Genomic DNA, 22,500 nt, shown 5'->3' with positions numbered 1-22,500 from the left:
AGGGGAGACTTAGTTGGAAAAAAAAAAAAAACAGGGCAAGTAGTTGGGTAGTATTGGAAGAAGGTGACAGATGTTGGAAAGACACTGAATTTCAATGGCTCTGTCAATACAAAAGACTGTACTGAAATAGCTGTGTCAGGACTTTCCTATTACTGTCAAAAGTTGAGTTCCTCTCTCTTCTCTCTCTCTCTCCCATTGTCTCTTTCTTGGAAACTAAACAACAACAACAAGCATAATAAAACAGCAGTACCTAAATAAAAGCCAACAAAGACTTCACAATAACGATGCAACACAGATCAAGCTTTGCTCTATGTAGCTTCTTGCTCTGTTTCCTAACCACCAACCACCTACCTTATCTTTCCATATCCACACACACCTACATACCTATTTATCTACAAAATGTGCTCAGATTATCATTTTGGAGGTTTCCTTTCCCTTCCCTGCAATGATCCCAACCATTTTCTCCACCCTTCAACCATATGTATCTCTGTCACACCCATCACCTCCTGCAACTATAGAAGACATCCAAAATCCATTTGACTAGATTAATGATGCGAGACTGAAATCATTATTATGAAAGGATTCCTTATGACAACAATGATGATGATTATTTTTAGACAAGGCATAAAGGCAAGGAGTATATTGTTTTTTTAAGTTAATAAGCAGTATATAACTGGTTACCATAATTTAGAACATATTCTTGTTGTGTATATACAATGCATAATGAAAATTCTGAAAACACAACAACTCTCTCTCTCTCTCCTTATATATATATGTACACACACATATATACATACGTAATTATATATGATATATATATATATATATATATATATATATCCACACATAAATATACACAATATATATACATTTTGCATATATATGTGTGTGTGTGTGTATAGGGTGTGTATGTGTGTGTGTGTGTGTATACATGTATATATCTATCTCTATATATGTATGAGTAGCTAATTTATTCATCTATAACATGTATGCTTTTTTTATACCTTCTTTGATGGAGGGTAAATTATTTTTCAAGTTTCAAGATCATCATTATCATTTAACTTCTGTTTCATGCTGATATGAGTGTGTAGGTGTGTGTGTGTAGGTGTGTGTGTGTGTGTGTGTGTGTAGGTGTGTATAGGTAATGAAAATAGAAAATAATTTACTCTTCAACAATTCAAAAGAAAAGTCCAAAGGTAAATATTAAAAAAATGTTAATAAACACCACATGTTCAAATTAACTATGTTGTAAATTGATGACAAAAGATGTTAGCTTCGTCAGATCAAATAAACAATATCTATATTAAATAGCTTTGTTGGAAATATTGTCTGTCCTTCATAATTTATCTTTTTTTATAAATTTACTTGGTTTAATCATTACTTTGTTGATTAATTTTTGTCTTAAATATATTAATCAAAAATTATTCTAAATCAGAATCAATATATTTTGAAATTTAATTAATGTTGAAAATAAAGATTTATCATATGAACAGTATACTTAAAATAATTAATAGTGATCGCATATATATGTAGACTGAGTTGACTCTTGATGTTACTAACACTTTAACCAAATGCATAAATAGCAATGTAAACACTAGTATTTGGACTACAAACATAAAGGGACATCACTAAACATTGCAAAGTATTTTGTCCAATACTCTAAGAATAATCTTTGGAAATTTCTTTCAACTGTCCACATTTATGAAAGAAAATTTTTCAAAAAACAAATCTTAAAAATATGCATTTTACTCTCTCTCTCTCTCTCTCTCTCTCTCTCTCTCTCTCTCTCTCTCTCCTGTGTGCCACTCCCTTCTTTTAATCTAGAGAACAATATATACTGAACTCTGGATCCCATAGTACACTGTAGATAAGAAAGAGAAAATCATATCCTCTTTGACAAGCTGATAGTTTATAACCACAGGTAAGTCTCCCAGGAAATCATAATACCTATTTAGTATCAGTTCAGATTGGCAATGATTAAGACTATAGAAAATTGTTTTGTACACAGAAACAAAACATGTCTTGAAGACATGATCTGAGTTAGTAAGGGTTTTTGAACTAAATTAGGTAAAAGTTTATGAACTAATCCAGTCGATCATTTGGCAGCTATCTTATTTCATAGCACATCAACAGAATATTGTTGGCTCCAGTTCTTATGCAATGATTAATCAAAGACAAAGTTTCTAAAGCAGTTTGTAAAATATTTGTGGCATCTGAAACTATTAACATATAACAGAAATAAACCTATTATTTGAATATTTAAAAAAAATATTCTTAGAAATAGCTTAAATAAATGCAGAATATATATATATATATATATATATATATATATATATATATATATATATAGTTTCTCATAAAATCAAATACACATATACACTTATGCCCCTCATTCCTATCTACTGTGTAGCCATCTTTGTATACATCTATTATAAGGGCCTCTCCTTTTGTCCTAAGCAGTGTTTAATATGTTCATGTATGTGTATGTTTGGGTGCATGTATGTATATATTGCAAGAATCATCTATTTATGTCAGATGTTTGTACAAGTATGGCACTGCTGTGTCCAGTACATGCATTGATTATGGCCCCTCTCAGCTCACATTCACTTTGCCTTTCAAGCAAGGGGGGAGAGAGAGAGAGAGAGAGAGAGAGAGAGAGAGAAAGAGAGAGAGAGAGAGACAGACAGTAACTTAACAGAAAATCTGTGTGGTTTAGGTAGAAATGAATAAACTAGGAACTTTTTTATTTGGAAAGACAAGCAAAACCAGCTTGCTTGAAAGGCAAATGAGTGCGAGCTGAGTGGGGCCATAATCGATGCATGTACTGGACACAGCAGTGTCATACTTGTACAAACATCTGATAGATGATTCTTGCAAAGTGAAAAAGTATTGTAAGATAACATCAGAGATGGTAATGGGATTACAGATTGTTCGATTTTACAGATCAAAAATTTACTGCATAAACTAGAGGAGTAGAAATCTGTGATACTGTAAATCTGATCAACCTATACTGTTTGGGAAAACAGATGCTAAACCAGTAACAAAGATGGTAAGAATGACATAGGAATAAGCATGATTGTGTGGTTAGAAGTTCACTTTGGAACCCTATTGTTCTGGATTCAATTCTACAGCATAGTGCCATGAACATGTCTTCTGCTTTAGCCTCAAGTTGACCAGTATTTGGCAAGTAGAATTTACTAGACATAAACTATACAGAAGTTCTCTGAAAGCATGTGTGCGTTTTGTGTGTGAGTACCTGTATGAGTGAATATCTATGTTGTGTGTGTGTGTGTGTGTGTTTATTTGTATCACTTAATGTGACATAACTTTGTGACTCAAACTGTGATAATAAAGCAAATACTTGACAGAAAATGTACTGGAGTCAGTCAAAACTTTTTAAGGTAGTACCCCAGCGTGGCGGCCACAGTGCAATGACTGAAACCATTATTTGATAAAAAAAAAATCTATATATGTGAGTATGTGTGTCTTTGTATACTTGTTTCTGTGTGTACCTTGCTCTCTCTCTCTCTCTCTCTCTCTCCTCTCTTTTTCTCTCACACCCCCTTAATATCATGAATATGAACAAAGTAAAGAAACAAACTATAAACCATACTCATATGTCTCAACAAATTGTACAAGTAAGTGGATGTAATAGTTAATGAATATTTGTGAAGATGTGCCAAAATCTAATTGCCACCACTCAGCAGATTAATTCCTGATGACTCATCATTGTAATGAGATACTAAGACAAGGCAAGTTTGAATAATCGGAAGTCGTTACAAGGCTATATAATCTAATGTAAAATGATACTTGTAGTTTCTATTTCACAATTTTTCATAAGGTTCTTTAAACTATAATTTAAATTTTATGTATACATATAGAGACATGTATTTTTCACATGCACACACACACACATACATACACAAACACAGACACACACATACATATACACACACATCACACACACATACACAAACACATGTATAATTATAATCATCATTAAGGCACAAGTTAAGTAACATTTGAGTGATAATGAATATTAGCCAAAAAAAAAGCGTTTGTAAATTGAATTTAATAGAACATTCAATATTTAAGCTTATAATAACTAAATTTTAATTTTGGCAAGTTTATTGTAGATATATGAAGATAAGATTATATTAGAAAATACAATGTATACAATGCATCTTAAGTTTATATCTATCTATCTATCTATACATATACACACAAACACACACACATACACACACACAATACTATATATATGCATATATGCATAGGTGCACACATGCACACAGAGTCAAAAGTAAATAGATCTCTACCAGTTACGATGATGAATATTCTCATCATTTGATCAAATGAACTAGCTATTCATGGAATTATATCAGTAGGTGAGTATTTCACAGGCACTTCTATCTTTAATGTAATCCTCATGTTAAATCACAACTGAGTATGTAACAATGTTACTCTTTGGATTAAATGTACAATCCATCCACATAGTTTTTCTCTCAGCACTATTTCACTTACAAGTCAATGGATCAACCAGAGGATGTGGTGAAAAAAAAAACAAAAACGTTTGCCTGAGATACCATGTAGTGTAATCAAACATGAGCTTTCTTGACAGAAAAATAATCATAACTACTCAACTATGCCTACATCCAGATATTCATATATGTCTGTATGATTGTATGTGTATGTGTATATCTATATATATATATATATATATATATATATATATATATATATATATATAATGTGTGTGTGTATATATATATATAATGTATGCATACATAATTTTATTGAAATTACTTTAACTTATACTGAATCAATAGAAATTCAAGATTTGTTAACCTCTTTGATAACAATCCCCATGAGACTACATCTTATTTCTAAGTATTCATATTAAAATTAAAACATTCCAGAATATCATTATGTAAAAATTTTCTGTTAAGATAATTACTAAACTTCTTAACAACGGTATGGTTAGTTATTTTACTGAATCCTTCCAAATTACTTATTACTTTAAAAATTAACTAAAAAACATAAGCAATGTATTTGATAAGAAATATAGTTATGAAAGGGTTAATTGTAAACCTATACTATAACAAAGTATATTATATGACATAACTGGTCATATTAGTAGGAATTTATATGAATATAGAACTATGAACAAATCGAATCGACATTTCATAATCTGTCAATAATTTGGTTGGTTGCAGCATTGCTACAAAGAGACTTAACACTCAATGGTTCAATCATACCCTATTTGTAAAAACAATACTCTGTAGAAATATGCAACTAACTTCTGAGAAAAATAGGCTTAGGAAGGGCCCTATAAAACTGACAAATGTTTTCTATTCTTTCTTACGTTTTTTATTAGCTTGTGTGTGGTAACAATTAAAATTTCAGGAATAACCAAAGGGAAGCAAAGAAGGTAAAAAATTAGATTAGTCTATTAACAACTTATACTACACAATTTTATTTACATACATGTCTGTGTGAGTCTATGAGAGAAAGTGAATATTTTTTTAAAAATGACCGATATATAAAATGACATTGATCCAAATCAGTTTTCAGTAGTGAGCACAGCTGCTGAAATTCTTATATCTTTTGTTAATACATAGATGGGATAGTATATTTATTTATTTATTTATTCTTTTTTTTTTAGAGATTTGAATATGTGTACACTGAGTATATGATGGAATAAGTAGCTACTGCCCTCAGCTAATGCTAAGATAAGAAGTGTTACATGCCTTGCCAAAATCATATAGCATTATGATGGGGTCACTGGTCTCGCATCTGATTCACACAACCAATTTGTTTCTTTATACTAAATAATTTTTTTCTTGAGTAGACAGAAACAGAAAAAAAAAAGAAAAAAAATCTCAAGCAAAAATAGACCTGTTTTAAGTTATTCAGGATAAAGCATCATAATGTCACTATATTGTGTTCATGAACAAAACACAACATTCAATAGCACGGCCCAGCTAAATGAAAACAGATACCATAGTGTAAACTTTGGAAGTATCAGGCAGTTGTATCTCTGTAACACAGGTATTTCATTAGTTTGCAATGTTTTGTTGATGATCTACTATTGACAGTGTGATCAGAAAGAATAGCTGAGTGCACTGACTTTATCAATGTTTCTGATCATATGCTGATGATGGCTATCTCTGTAATATCAGGCAAACTGACTTGAGTGAGGTGAGTACTTGACTTATGAAACATTTTTAAAGTTATAAGACAATCCTAAAGTATGATTTATGCATTGAATTTGTTAAATAATAAGATATAATTTGTTAAATTTGTTAAATTATAAGATACTTGTAAACAATCTGTATTATACAGTGCTCTTTATTACAAAAAGGAAGGCAAAAAAAATATCAAAAAAATGAACTACTTAGAGTTACATGAATACACAGTTTGTGAAATCCTAAAATAAAACTTGAAAAATATTGTTAAACAATGATATATAAATGTTTTCATTTTATATTAGTTATGAAAATGGTTAATTATGCAACTACATTAAAGATGTCAAAAAGAAATATGAAGAATAATATACCCCAAAATTACACCATCAACATATACAATATAAATTCTGTTTGAAACACCTTTCAAACATATGCATTAGCTTGATTTCTGAAAGTTGGAGTACACAATATGAATACACATAACACAGCATTCAGTTCACCAACATACATATAAGGAGTGTTTTAAAAGAGTTTATCTATGAAATGGCATAAAAGCAATAATTTAAATTACTCTTTGTATAATTTCATTGTATTAAAAACTAGGGATATTTAAAAACAGTGACTTTTATTTTTACTTAATTAATGTCTTGTAATATCTTTTTGTGACTGAAGCTTCTAATATCACAACAATGATGCTAATTGTGATGATGATGATGATGATGATGATGATGATGATGATGATGATGATGATATGATGATGATGATAGGATGGTGGTGGTGGTTTTGCTGTTCCTGCTTCTGCTGATAGTGATAGTAGTGGTGGTTTGTTATTTAGGTACAAGGCCAACAATTTTGAGTGGAAAGCGAGTAAATTCCATTGATCTTAGTAGTTGCACCAGTACTTGATTTTACTGACCCTCGATGGATGAAAGTCAAGGCTGATCCTTGGGGAATTTGAACTAACAATGTAAAAGGTAAGCATTAATAGCACACAGTAATTTTTCTTATGCTCTTGTGATCCTGCCAACTTACCACCTTAAAATACTAACATAATAATTATAATTCATTCATTTTCTCTTTCCACTGTTCTTGGACAGGTTATGGGGACATAGCCCTCAGGCACTTCCTCCATAGGATCCTTTCAGAAACAACATATTTTTGAAGGAGTGTGGTTGCTTTGACTGAATACATTGCCTGATTGGTATTTATTTTATCACCTTCAGAAGAATGAATGGCAAATCAAACATGACTATAATTTAGATTGTTACCTTACCAAACAATGAGGCTTGGATGAAAAGAAAACTGAACAGAGAGGTAGCAGACTTCAGGTATGGTAAAGTAATTTATCCCAATTGATTTCCTCTGAGTTGACCAATCATGGTTTCTTACATGAGCATAACACTTCAAATCTATACAATATGAAAATTTATGCTTTGTGGGATATGAGTAAGTCATTAAGGACTGCTACTTGCTTTCATGGTAGGAAGCTTATCTCTCTGAAAATATGAGACCACTCTATCACATGTCTCCAGATATCTGTTTTCAATGGCTAGATAAAGTGAGGAACAGTAGAATTACATGTACTGTCCAGTAAACACTATAAGAAATAAACTCCAGATCAACAAGCTGGTAGTCTACTATTCTACCAAATAATTTTGTTCCAACAGATAGAGAGGAAAAAAAAACTTGTGTAATATACATGCCTTTAAAGAATGTAGTTCTAATGATACTTTCTCAATTAAGCATAGGGCACTTCCTCTCTATTATCAAAGAATATATGGGAAATTTGTTACATTTAAACACTGTCCAATGGAATTAGTGTGGTGAGCAAGCAAAATCATTGCCAATAAGAATCAAAACTAAGCAGATGACTCCTTTTCACTGAAAAATTTAAGAGCTTATGTTTTATTCATAATCAGAAGTTTACCACCAAGTGCAAAAGTATATAGCAGGCTATAAGATTTTAATATAATGAATTTATAGTAGGAAGATATGTTTTCCTACTCTCATAGCTAGTAATCTTATTCTTCTTCTGTTCAGGCCTTTTCACCTTTCTAAATAATAATAGTAATGATAAGAATGTTTCTTTTTTTACTTATGTCCCAACTGAAATAAAGGGCAGACTGAGATTATGTTGATTTGATTTTATTTCTCATAAGGGAACAGCTTTTGACAAGAAATTGGAACCAGTCTGCAGGATCATGTTGCTGAGAATTAGGCCCTATTCTATTAATTTGGTAAGGTTAACTATGCTACTACTGCTGATGATGATAAGGATTATGAGGATGACAATAATAATAATAATAATAATAATAATAATAATAATAATAATAATAATAATAATAATATTGATGATGATGATGACGACGATGACAAGGAAGATGACAATCATCATGATAATCAGTTTCAAAACACTACCTTTATTTATTTATTTTTTTTACTTCAACAAAAGAGAATTCTTCCATTAATAGCAATATGAATATGGTGCAAAGACAAGTGAATGTACACACATAGTAAACAGACACAGAAAGTGCAATTTTAAAAAGATCATAAAAACAAAATATATGAACTAAATTAAATTTAAAATGTATGGAAATTAAATAAATATAAGATAAGAAAGAAAAACCTACCCGTGTGAATCCGCAGATGGACATAAAGGTTGCTCTGATGTTTGGTTGTGTAAGGACAATGTGTGCATTTAAAGTACATATCCCCTTGCACAGAGTCTCCAGATTTACGCTTGTTGTTCGGTCCCTTTCCATGATGCGTGTTTTCAACGTGGTTCTCCAAGTTTTTTTGTCGACGGAATGTTCTTTCACAATACTGACATTTAAGATAGTCCTTTTCTCCTCCTTCAGGCGGACTAGTGAATTTGTTAGCAAAGACTGGGAGGTATCGAGCTGCCAAGGTATGGTCTACGGGATGGGTTGGGAAAGGAAGTGGACCAAGACCATTGAAAGGGGAATGAAGCCACCCATTCAACTTGGAAGTCATCAAAGCAGGGTGTGGAAAAGCAGTATCACCACTGTTGGAAGCCAAGAGATCAAGTGCATTGTGAGTGAATTTTTTGTGTTCTGGAATGTTCAATGGGGCATGTAGGTCAAGGTCTTTCTTCTCTGGGAAAGATGTGGACATAGGAATCATCTGTCTGCTGTCATCAGCCAGTGATTTATTGTCTTCTTCCTCAACAATTTTTTTGTCAGTCATTAATGAATCGCTGACATGTTCTTCTTCGCTTTCTTCACTGCACAGGCTACTGTTTTCCTTGATATGCTGCATCAGGTCATCTCCTTCATCAAGGAAAAAGCGCCCTTCTTTGACATGGTGCAAAATGTCTTCATTCTCTTTACCAGTGTAACTACTGTCTCTAATCTTACTAATGATGTCCTCCAAAGATCGCTTTCGTCGAGATTTATGTTTATCAGAGGATTGGCCAAGAGCACTGGGACTGTTCTTCATTTCAATGTCATCTTCAGCAGAGATTGGACTTGGAACAGACAATGAAGACGAACCATTCTCTATAGGGTGTTGTTCAGAAAGTACATCTGAAGATGGCATTTCAAGTACAGGTGGTGTGGTTAAACTTCCATTGTGGCCATTGTTCTCACCTAATAGTGATTGCTGCTGCAGTTGCTGGGGCAAATCAAGTGGAGAATCCATAGCTATATCATCAGGTACACATTGACTAGATGAATTATCTGGGGGTGAAGCTTCTGGAGTGATGGGTCTGGGGTCATGTAGATTGAGGGGCTCGACAACAGGAGATCCGGTGGGGGCAGGGGGTGATGGTGTTTGTGCTAGTGGCATTGGTCTCATGAGAATCGGCTGTGTCTGAGATTCAAGAGTGACTGGCCGTGCAGAAGGAGTTAGAGATTGTGGGGTAAGTGGTGGATCAACTGTCAGCTGTCTACTATTGGGAGAATCCATAGAGAGGGTTCGGGGAGGCTCTATGGTCAAAGGTCGGGTTGGAAGAGTAGGAGACTGTGCTTCTATAACCATTGTTCTAGGTGTTTGTTGGCTTTGGAGGGGTGTAGGGTTTCGCATATAAGTGGGAGACTCTATGTCCATCATTCTGATAACTTTCCTTTTGATACTAGGCACTGGGCATGGTTCTGAAACATACAAGAAAATAAAAAATCTTTAAGTATTTTTTAGTTTCTCTAACTTTGATAAGAGAGACAAAATTTTTATAGGATAGTTCAGATTTGTAAATTATGACAAACAGAAATAATAATTTTTTAGTAATTTTAAACAAAAACTTGAGACTGTCCTGGTCTATCTATTACACACACACACACACACACTCTCTAGCTATCTGTCTGTATGTATGTCTCTCTCTCTCTCTTTCTCTCTCTCTCTGTCTATCTATCTATCTATCTATCTATCTATCGGTCTACAATTTGTTCATCAATCACTAGAAAACACAATAATATTCAAAACAGGTTGCTTTGAAAACTGCACATAGGAATGTGCCTATGTGCAATACACAAGATTTCATACAACTTCCCCTTACATGGCAACAAATTGCAGAATTTGAACTGAAATTAAAGGGAAATTATTTAATCAACACTCATTCCATACCTTAAGAACCCTTACTACTATAGATACAAAACCTAAAATGCTTGATGGGAGGGACTAGCCAATCATACTCAACTGGTACTCATTTTATCAATCCTGAAAGGATGATAGGCAAATTAAACTTCAGCAGAATTTGAACTTAAATTCCAAGAAGGGATGTCAATTTAATCAACTTTAGTACATTACTGGTACATAATTTATTGACCCTGGTGGGGTCTAAGGCAAAACTGAATAGGGCAAAATTAAAACTCAGAACATGAAGATATATAATTAAAAAAGATCTTCTACTACTACTACTACTGCTGCTGCAACTACTACTACTACTACTACTACTACTACTACTACTACTACTACTACTACGACTACACACACACATACACAAGTTATTTTAATGACAACAACAATAATGATAATAAAACACAATATTCCATGCCTGCTTGCATTAACTGGCAGCTGATTATGACAAGATGTACTGTTTAGTGAGACATTTAGGCAGTTAATTGCTGCCTTATATCTTGTATGTTGCCTTGAAATACAACTACTGTACTATAACTGCAAGGCAGGCCTGTGTGATCTTAACACAAATAGGTAGATTATAAAATCAATATGATTTCCCTGTCAAATCACTAAGTACAATTATACAACCATACTGACATAAGTGGGCAGTGATATTTTACATAACAAATCAAATTTAATTAAAGGTAACTTTCCCTCTCATATTCACAACTACTACTACTTACACGTACACATATTTAAAACTAATACATAAATATACACGTAAGTACATTTCTATATATAAACATATATACATACACATATACAAACATATATAAATACTGTGTGTGTGTGTGTGTGTGTGTGTGTGTGTGTGTGTGTGTGTGTGTCTGTGTGTGTCTGTGTGTGTGTGTGTGTGTGTGTGTGTGTGTGTGTACTGTGTGTTTAATAGTTTACAATGAATAGAATAATAAATGAAGATATGAAATCTGAATGTTTACAAAGAAATGAAAAGTTATCCTTGAGGAGAAGCAAACCTTTTCATAAACAAATAATGTAAGATGACAATGAGCATGATGATTGTGGAGGCGGTTGTAAAAATAAAAGCTATAGACAAAATAGATATTTTTCGAATGGAACAAACAAATAGCCTTGCCAAAAAATAAATAATGAATTAAGGGAACAATAATATTCAACAAATACATGTAAGATAGAAACAAATATGAAAAGAAACCAAAAGACCAATCAGAGGAAGGATATAAAAATATAGTAGATAGTTAAATTAAATGAATGAGCGTATGGATACATCTAGGCATTAATAGAAAACTACTAAATATCAGCATCACTACACTCTGCCATTTCTTTGCTTATATATCTGCCTTAATCTCACAAACTGTGTACAGTATGCTTCCCTGTGGAGATCTAATAAGATTGAAATGCTTTCACTGGTTAGCTTTAAAGACAAGATCTACTCCATACACATTGCCCATACTTAGCAAAAATTTCAATTAGCCAGTCTTACTAGAGTTATCTTCCTTGCTTGTTATTTTTAGATTTAAAGTACCCTTACAGGGAATTTTTGTCAACTAATTTTATGAATAATTACAGTTCATTGATGGATATTTAAGTCACTATATTACATATATGCAATCCTACCGTATTTGAATTAAGCATATAGAAGGAATGAAACAATATGTGGAACTGTGATTCATTGTGATTCCTTAATCTATGTCATCAATGGAGTTGATTTTTACTGTGGTGCATACAAATGAGTAAACTTATAAACATAAGGAGGGAAGAGGTGGGTGAGAAAGTGGGTGTAAAGAAAGAAATTAAGAGATGGAAACATACACACGCGCGCACACACACACACACACACACACACACACACACACACACACACACACGTGCTCACACAAGTATCAATGTCCATACAAACAACTCAACAATAAAGGAACAAGATATATTAATGAAAGAGACAGAACTGAGAGTGAAAGAAAGAATGGAACAGCAAAATAGAAAGAGATGAAGAGATGGAAGTACATATAACACACATGCATGCAAACATCCAGATATGTTCACTCAAACAAAAAGAACATCAAGAACAACAATGAACTAATGTACCCACTTTCTTCCCACTAAAGTCCTAAGAAAATTTAAGTAAGATTTATATAAATGGGATACAATGAAATAGAGAAAAGGGAAGACAAAGTGTGAGAAAGAAAAAGAGATAGGGCTGAACATACATATACACATGCCCCACCAACACTCTACACACATGAACAAACAAAACTAGATAAATGCTGCTTGTAATATATGCATAATTTTAATTTTTGCATTAATGATATACTCAGAAACATCAAGCATTTACAGAGGAACGGATGGAAATTAATAGATATAATTTTGCATTTTAAAGTTACACTAAAATGATACACTTATTTATCTATTGATTTATTTATTTATTACCACCATCATCATCACCCTCATTGCTGCTGCTGCTGCTATTATTATTGTTATTATTATTATTATTATTATTATTATTATTATTTGAGTTATACAAAATAGCCCATGGGGAAACTAACTGGCCATTCTTTGTTCCAATGTCTTTGTTTGTAAGGCAAATGGACTTTTTGGAAGAAAAGAGATAATACAGCAAATGGACTCAAACACACACACACACACACACACACACACACACACACACACACATATGCATGCTCATATGTGAACACACACACACACACACATATGCACATACACTCACATTACACATGTGTATGTGTGAGAGTGTTTATTATGCCATATGCACTATGAACATTTTATGAAATGCTTACACAATATATGACATGAGTGCAATAATGCAGCTGGTAGAAATATTAATTTTATTTCAAAATTTGAATTACATTTCAAACGGATATACAAAGGTACACATGCAGACAAAAGATATATAGATACATTCACAAACCTAATCACACAAATCCACATACAGCTGTCTTCTACACACATACATATGCATAAATACATACACTGATACACACGTGTGCACAGAAGAGAAACAGGAGAAATATGAACACTCATACATAGATATGCACTTAGATACATATACGCATATCCATAGAGTCAAACAGTAAAAAGGACATATTTATATATACATTCCAAATGCATACATGCAGAAAAGATAAAGTAAAATGTCACAAATCATATAAACAAATGCATATGTCTAAAATTCACAGATACACACAGACATGCACACTTATACATGCGCACACACAGCATTAAAGTGGCTACAGTATAACAAAGACTAATTAAGTTCCACCCTAACTAATTAAGTACCACCCAAGAGTAGTATACAGGTTTAATAGTTGCCTAAATTGGTTACTGCTTTGTATGTGTGTTGAGTTTAGTATGAAATGGCATGTTGTTCTCTTGCTATTCTTTACAGAGTGTAGTTTTGAACAGAATTTTGGATTCAATAACAAAACGGATCAGATTATTTAGCAGATGTCAGCTTGTGGCTACCTGTGTCTGATGATTATGAGAACTAAAGCAGTGTAGAATAATGTATTCTGCCCATAAAGGTAACAAAATACAAGTAGTAAATTCAAACTCTTGACTTAGGTGAAGATAGTCCAAAACCAGCTTAGCAAACTCAACTTTTATAAATAATCTAGGTAAGCAATAAGAATGTAACAGAATAGGGAGATTTGATATAGAAAAGTGGCACATCTTTGATGAATTTTCTGATCATCTGTTTGTGCATCATACATACAACAATAAAGTAAAGACTGTTTTCAGTCAGCTTGACCTTGTCTTCAGAAATCAAAATCTTAATCCTAAATTCTGAGAATGAAACTGTGAAAGACCAAAAAATAGCTATTTCTAGGATTGTTGCATTATGGAATAATCCTATATCTTTATTGCCATAGAGAAAAAAATAAAAAAATAAAAAATAAAATAAATGTCTAAAAAAAGGAAAGAATGCAGCATTTCACCTGTCCTAATACTACTAGCATATTAAAACGGAAGAATTAAGTTCTTGGATCATATGAAAGAAAAAGAGAAATAGAGGGAGAGAGACATAAGGTGAGTAAAAATGAGTGAGTAAAAGAGAGGGAGTGCAGGTGGGACTGAAGGAAAGAAAGAAAGAGAGAGAGAGAGAGAAATCCAATAGTCAACCTATTAATTTATTTTTAGCATACAACAAGGCATATTGAAGAGATGGCAAGTTTTAGACAGCAGGTTCAGTGGAAAACCAGTACATTTTTAAAAGATGAAAGGAAACTTAAGATAGGCGAAGCTTGTTAAGCAAGGCTGAGAAATATGAACACACACACACACACACACACATGTAAAACAGACACAAGGAGAAAAAAGGGGTTAACAAAATGGAGATGCCCTAGCTTAATAAAAGATGTTTTATAATAATAGATAAATGAAAGTAAAATTTCAAGGTCCAATTTTAAGAAATGTAAAAATAGCCAAAAGTGTGTGTATAGTTACTAGAGTTACAGAACTCATACCTCAAGGTATCATAAAGACAAGAAACTCTTTTCACATGAGTTTGTAAAGTTATTACATGCATGCACATGTATACATCATGGACATGCTAAAAATAGCAACCAATTCTTCCTTAAATCAAACCTCAGTGTTATATATAATGATAAGACATACACGATAAAATGTAGTTTTGAATGAGCCATGACTGGAAAGCCTTTAATTATAAGTTTTGCTTAATCAGGGTTAACTAAGGACTCAACAACAATTGGTATATAACATATGTACATGAAGCCCATTTGAATATTCATGATGAAGCACACATTTTCAATGAAAAAATATGAACAAATAAAGGATATATGTAAATATGTGTTTGCACATATAGATATGCCTACAGGCATGACTGTGTGGTAGGAAGCTTGCTTCCCAACCACATGGTTCCAGGCTCAGTCCCCCTCCATGGGACCTTGGGTAAGTGTCTTCCAAGGGTTTGTGAATGGGTTTGATAGAGAGAAATTGAAAGAAGCCCATCATATCTGTGTGTGTGTGTGTGTGTTTGTGTCTGTGTTTGTACCTCCCCACTGTTTGACAACTGGTGTTGGTGTATTTGCATCCCCATAACTTAGCAGTTTGACAAAAGTCACTGATAGAATAAGTACTATACTTAAAAAAAAAATAAGTTCTAGAGTTCGATTTGTTCGACTAAAATTCTTCAAGGCAGTGCCCCAACATGGCCAAAGTCTGATGACTGGAACAAGTAAAAGACAAATGATAGATGTATTTGAGAATATATTGAACAAGATTAGCCACAGTGTAAACAAAACAGAGTCTAAAAACTGCATTATTTGTCTATGTTGTTCAAATACATGTACCATTGGCTACTCTGGGTTATTCCTCTTAGCTCATTTTTGTTTATTTTACATAAATATATATATACATACACACACGCACATTATGTAGCTACACGTATATACTTATATATGTATGTACACACACTTGTGCACACAGATGAGGCTTAAAATATATTATTACAATGTTTTATTAATAACGTCTGTTCATAAAAGATGTTTAAATATTCAATTAAATTTATAATACTATTTTCTGATACTAATCTGGGTGCAGTGTTATATTTTATAATGCCACATCAATATGACAAGCTAAAAATTGAAATAGTAGTACAAGCAATGTTCCAAGGCAAACAGTGTACTATGGCATTCACACACATGCATGTACATATAAGCATTCACATCATCATCATCACTCATGTACACATAAACACTCACATCATCATCATCATTTAACATCCATCACATGTATTGTATATTTTAAAAAATATGTAAAAAATATCCAAAATTCTAAATATAAATTCTTGATAATTATGCTTCATCTATTGAATATAGAAGATAGCACTTGATATTTTCTATACTTTTAATTATTATATTTATAAGCTCCTCTCAAGATTACTTTCTGCTTAATGGGAAGATTATTTTAAAACCTAAGCAATTTTCATGTGACCATCAATGTTAACTTTTAATCAAACATTCCAGAAAGAATTGTAATTCACACTATATAAAAAACAAGCTTCAAAAGCTGAAGCTAATTTGAGAAGTGTCAAGCATGAAACTCTCAACCCCTGTAAGTTTTTTGCCAGTTAAAAATAATAAAAAAGTAGGCTATAATTTCTCAATACATTTTAGTTTACACACAATGTGTATCAAAATATTTTTATATAAGCTACAAGTAAGAAATTTGAAAACAACCAGTTTAAGGTTGTTGACAAATTTTAAATGACATTAATCTGACTAAAGGCAACATAATGAAAGTATTCAGAAAAGATTTCTATCACAATCATTAGTGCTAAATCCTAAATCTTTCTTTTTCCATATTGCAAAAGATCCAGGACTTTTGTAGCATTATACTGGTGAGAGATATATCACCTGCTGAGTAGAACAATCTTTCTTTGCTGGAAGAAATGAGCTCAGAACTACAAGCCAATGAACCACGTCTCAATCTGGGGGAAGGAAGCATACAGGAAGGGCCTACAGAAAACATTGTAATTTGAAATGATAAAATGTTCAGTGGTATCAAATTATGTCCCTTTGCGTTCTATTAACAAACTATCTTTGCAGAGCCAACCTTGCCTTTTATATGCATAGAAGAATTTCAGTTATATAAGTGCCAGTCATGTACAAAAGGGTCAAGTCAGTTAAATTAACTATACTCCTTACTGTCAAATCTTTTAACTGTTTGTTGTCCCCTCTACATAGACACTTCACAAAAAAAAAAAAAAAAAAAATCTAGTGAGACTTTAGCTGGCCATTTAATTTCCTAGAAATACTAACCAAATCTCTCTTAGATCGAACCCTATTATCTTAAAATACAAAAAAACAGAAAGGACAGATTGGATATTGTAGTTCTGGATACACTATTCTTGAAATTCAAACAAGCTGATCAAGGTCAGATAGCTTTTGACCATGCATCTGCTCAGTCAGAAATAACTTGAAGGTAAACCGGAACAACAGTATAAACTTATGTTTACCAATCTACATGTAGTGACTAGTTACTGAAATTTCTTGGCATGATACCTACTTTCAACTTATCCTTCTATCTATACTAGATATAATTCATCTGGTTAGGGTTACTCAACCTGAATTAGTTAAGCATTGACTTATACAGTTATTACTCTCACTCTTACTATATTCATCACTATGTGTATATACACAAAGATACCAGTACAAATATGCATATACCTGAGAACAAATGGGGTTAAACTTTGCATTTTAATAGATTTCTTTTATCTTCATGTTCACATGTCAATGTTTTGAACATATATACAATGCAACAGTCTCAAACACACATACACGTATACACACATACAATGTGTAATTTCATTTAAAATCTGGAGTTCACAGAAAATAGATAAAATAAGCAAGCAGCTAAAATTATATGAATTCCAAAATCAAGTTAAGTAATAGCATATGATCAGACAAAGAAAATTCTGGCTTTGTATCACAACTACTACCACCACTATCACATTGCTAATAATAACAACAACAACAAAAAGAATAATAATAATAATAATAATAATAATAAATCAGTAGAAGATATGTAGGATATTAATCAATATTGTTTAATGCTCTTTGTTCCTATTTAAGTAGATGGAATGGTTTAAACCAATGCTATAATAAATATATAAAGATCTAGCATTGACCGACACCATTGAAGAGCCACTGGAGCATTGCAAATGATACTGAGAGATCAATGGAAGTAGGTATATAAACAATTTGCTTGAAATCAATAGCAGTAGTGTTTCTTGTTCTTCTTGCTCTCATGTTTATTTTCTAAGTACCTTGATTAAGTTAAAATTGCAACACCTTCACAGGAAGTAATTTTAACAATGAAGAGAAAAACAAAATCTGTTGTGATTTTTAGATATGAAAAAATATACGCAAAAACAAAAACAATCCTGCTCCCCACCACCTGTCTCTCTCTCTCTCTCTCTCTCTCTCTCTCTCTCTCTCTCTCTATATATATATATATATATATATATATATATATATATATATATATATATATATATATCTTTCTCTCTCTCCTTTTACATCTTCCCTGCAGCCTACACATAACCTCCCTCCAAGAACAACAAAATAAATAACACACATACACAAAAAAAGACTGTGAAAGAGGGGAAGAGAAAGTGCTTCAATGCTTACAGAAAATTTAAATCCAATTTTTTTTAGTAACTCTACACTCACAGACATACACTACATACATATTAGATATATGAACATGTATATATATATATATATATATACATATATATATATATATATATATATATATATATATATACATATATATACATATATTTACATGCATGCATACATATATATATATATATATATATATTTATAAACAGACTCGCATATTCACACATACATACACACACATATATATACACACACATGAATACATTATATATAGCATGTGTGTGTGTGTGTGTGTGTGTGTGTAAAAAGTCATTGGTACAGCCAAAATTTATTTTAGGCATGAAGTGAGATGAGTTCACTAATGGATTGCTATATTCTAACTTTGCCATTTTACATATACATATATTTTATGTATTATCCAATATGTCTTTTTTAAAGTCACTTAATATGGGACGTGTTTTGAAGGAATTGTGGCTGTTATTTCTAGTAAGTTTAGCAACTTCATCATTGGCTTGTGTCTTTCATGCTTTTATTTGTGTATAAGGAGGTGGAATGGCAGAAGTGATAGTCTGGTTAGACTCCCCTTTACTATTTGATTTAAAATCCTGCAAGCATATCTATTTTACTTATCCTCTCAAACACAACAGAATAAGAGTCAAACATGTCCTGGTAGCTTCAGATTAACTTAACTCTGCTCCTCCACTACAAATCTGTGAACTCCTGTCAAATTTAAAAAATCAGTAGTAGTAGTAGTAGTAGTAGTAGTAAGAGGAGGAGGAGAAGGTGCAGCAGCAATGAGTTTTCCATATTGGAATACCAATAATACCTATGAAATTGAAACAATAAAAAATTGATATAGACCATTAGAGGCCTTTTGCTACTTCTAGTATGTGTGTTTCAGATGGATTCAACCATCAGTAACAAGATTTTCAGTAAGGATAGTTACATGTAGTAGGTGTGTCATAAAGTTACCAGAAGCTATTGATTGGCAAGACTTAACTCTTTAATTAATCCAGGATTAACTGTTTGGGTCCCATCGTCTGGACACCAGACGATGGGTCCCAAAATGTGTGAGTGTGTATGTGAATGTGTATGCAATGTATATGTATATATATATATATATATATATATATATATATAAGTATACATATAGTATGTGTGTATATATATGTATATACATACATTTATACACATAAAGATAAACACAGACACTCACATGTATCTATTTCTGCTGATACAATTGGTTTTTATTCTGGATTCTTCTCAACATCCAGTTATTTCATCAGATACAGTTTAATCCACACAATGAATGAATTGGTTGTTGGAGAAACTCTAAAGTAATATTCAATCTTATTAGCTGGAATGCACACACACATATATTGTATATATTATTATTTTTACTAAGTCTCTGATGGTCATATAATCTATGAATCTAAGAAAGCATGTGGTTTGGTCAGATCTGAGACATTGGAATTTAAATAGAAAATGACAATAAAATAATACAAGTGGTAGAATGCTGTGTTACACACCTACTAAATCCATTGATGCTACAAAATCAAAAACAATGAGAGTGATATGATGGTGACAATCAGTTAATGATGACAATAATGACAAAATGATGACTGTATTGACAATAATGTCCACTTTATGATGATGTTAATGAGAATAACAACTATAATGATGAAGATAGTGATAGTTGATAACAATAATGATCATTACTTATCAAACACAGTAATTCAATGAGATATACTTTTACTTTAGCAGAAGCAGAATAAAAATCTTATTCATTATTTCCTACCTGAAGCTTTGTTTTATATTCTGTTCTACTGTCATTTTATTTTGTTCATGTTGATATTTTACTTTTAAATATTTTTCATACCCATTCAGTTCTAAGAGTTAAATAATAGCGGAATGAACTTGAGTAACAATCAAAAACTATCATTATGATAATAAAGTATTTGAGCAACATTGATTTCTAACATTGGTACAAGAACATAAATTTGTGGAAATTATACCGATACTTTACTGGTACTTTTGTTTATCAAACCCAAGATAGATGTAAAGCAAAGCCATTTACATAGACTTTTGAACTAAAATGTAAAAGAATTTAACTTAGATTCTGGAAAAAGCATTCAATCCAATATTATCCTATTTCTATTACTCATTACCCTAAATTTGCATAATATTCAATACTGCAAAGAAAATTGTAATTGACCAGTTTACTAACAAGAGGCTTTTCAGTCCATATTTGATCATCAATCTAGCATTATGTCCTGTTTCATTTGCCCGATGGTAGTTAAATGACCCATGTAAATAAGCATTGTTCAATGGTGCTCTTCACTGCAGTAAAAAGCAGGGGTATTGTATAATTGATATATGTTAAATTAGTTTACAGCTCTTTCTTCAAACTTTGTCATGGGACTGAAGAAAGCAATTGAAACCTACATTTTCTGACTATTCTCCTAAACTCAAAATTCAACATATTTAATTGTAAGTAGATAGCATATAAAAATGCTGTTTATTAAAGTAAACAGTAAGAGAGTATCTTGGCTTGCATTGTAGACCATATGGTCAAACAATATAATAAACTGATATAAATTGTAATATCTCTAAAATTGCAAAGATCTTCTTAACACAAAGGATTAATTTTTAATTCATAAATATTAAAAGCTTGTTCTATAATTCTAAGCAGACAAAAAGAAATAATACAAATCATAGTATGCTGTGTTGTACACACATCAAATCCATTTATGGTGGTATGATACATATTTCTCTAAGTACCTTTTATCTCCGAATAAGATGCTAGTGTATGTAGATAATTCTCAAAGAATCCTAGCACGCATATTTTTAGAAATAGGCGAACTCTGGGTATGGAATTGTGAAGGTACATGGCTTAGTAGTTAAGATATTTGGCTCATGACTGTAAGGTTGTGATTTTGATTCTTTTCAGCATATCTTGGCCATTTAGGAAAGACACTTTATTTCACATTGTTCCAGTCCACTGGAAAATGAGTTGCACAAGTAATTCAAAGAGCCAGTCTTATCATGTTCTGTGTCACATTGAATCTCCCTGAGAACTATGTAAAAAGTATGGCCCGACTGTAAAGTGCTCAGCTACTTACACATAAATTTGATGAGCAGGCTGTTCTGGTGATTGGATCAACTAGAGCACTTGTCGTTGTAATTGATGGAGTGCCACTAACAAAGTGCATGGAATAAGGGACAGTAATAGTACCAAAATACAAAACAAAACTCCTAAAATAAACCAGAACTCAATACATAATTTGATAGTTCAATACCATATCTACTTCATCATTTCTTTCACACTTCAAAAGAAGTTACTTATACTCCTGAAGTTTCCCTCATCTAAGTAAAATGTTAATTAACTTCAACCCTGCCATAAATTGCATTTAGTCGAACAAATCGATCCCAGAACTTATTCTTTGTAAGCCTAGTGCTTATTCTATCGGTCTCTCTTGCTGGACTGCTAAGTGATGGGGACGTAAACACATCAGTATCGGTTGTCAAGCGATGTT

At 32.1% G+C, this 22,500-nt stretch overlaps 1 protein-coding gene across 9 annotated transcripts in view; it reads right to left on the bottom strand.

The window, feature by feature from the left end:
* LOC106881595 (uncharacterized) overlaps positions 1-22,500 on the bottom strand; it is a 191,000-nt gene that overhangs the window by 48,003 nt on the left and 120,497 nt on the right. For all 9 annotated transcript variants that reach the window (XM_052967822.2, XM_089352191.1, XM_052967824.2 and 6 more), the window contains one exon: positions 8,819-10,300. In XM_052967822.2, the coding sequence (XP_052823782.1) occupies positions 8,819-10,259 (1,441 nt within the window). In that variant the 5' untranslated portion in view covers positions 10,260-10,300. The remainder of the gene's footprint in view (positions 1-8,818; positions 10,301-22,500) is intronic.

This window comes from Octopus bimaculoides, chromosome 5 (genome assembly GCF_046866305.1).
Source record: "Octopus bimaculoides isolate indiv1 chromosome 5, ASM4686630v1, whole genome shotgun sequence".
NCBI lineage: Eukaryota > Metazoa > Mollusca > Cephalopoda > Octopoda > Octopodidae > Octopus > Octopus bimaculoides.
This window is presented reverse-complemented; position numbering and strand designations above follow the sequence as displayed.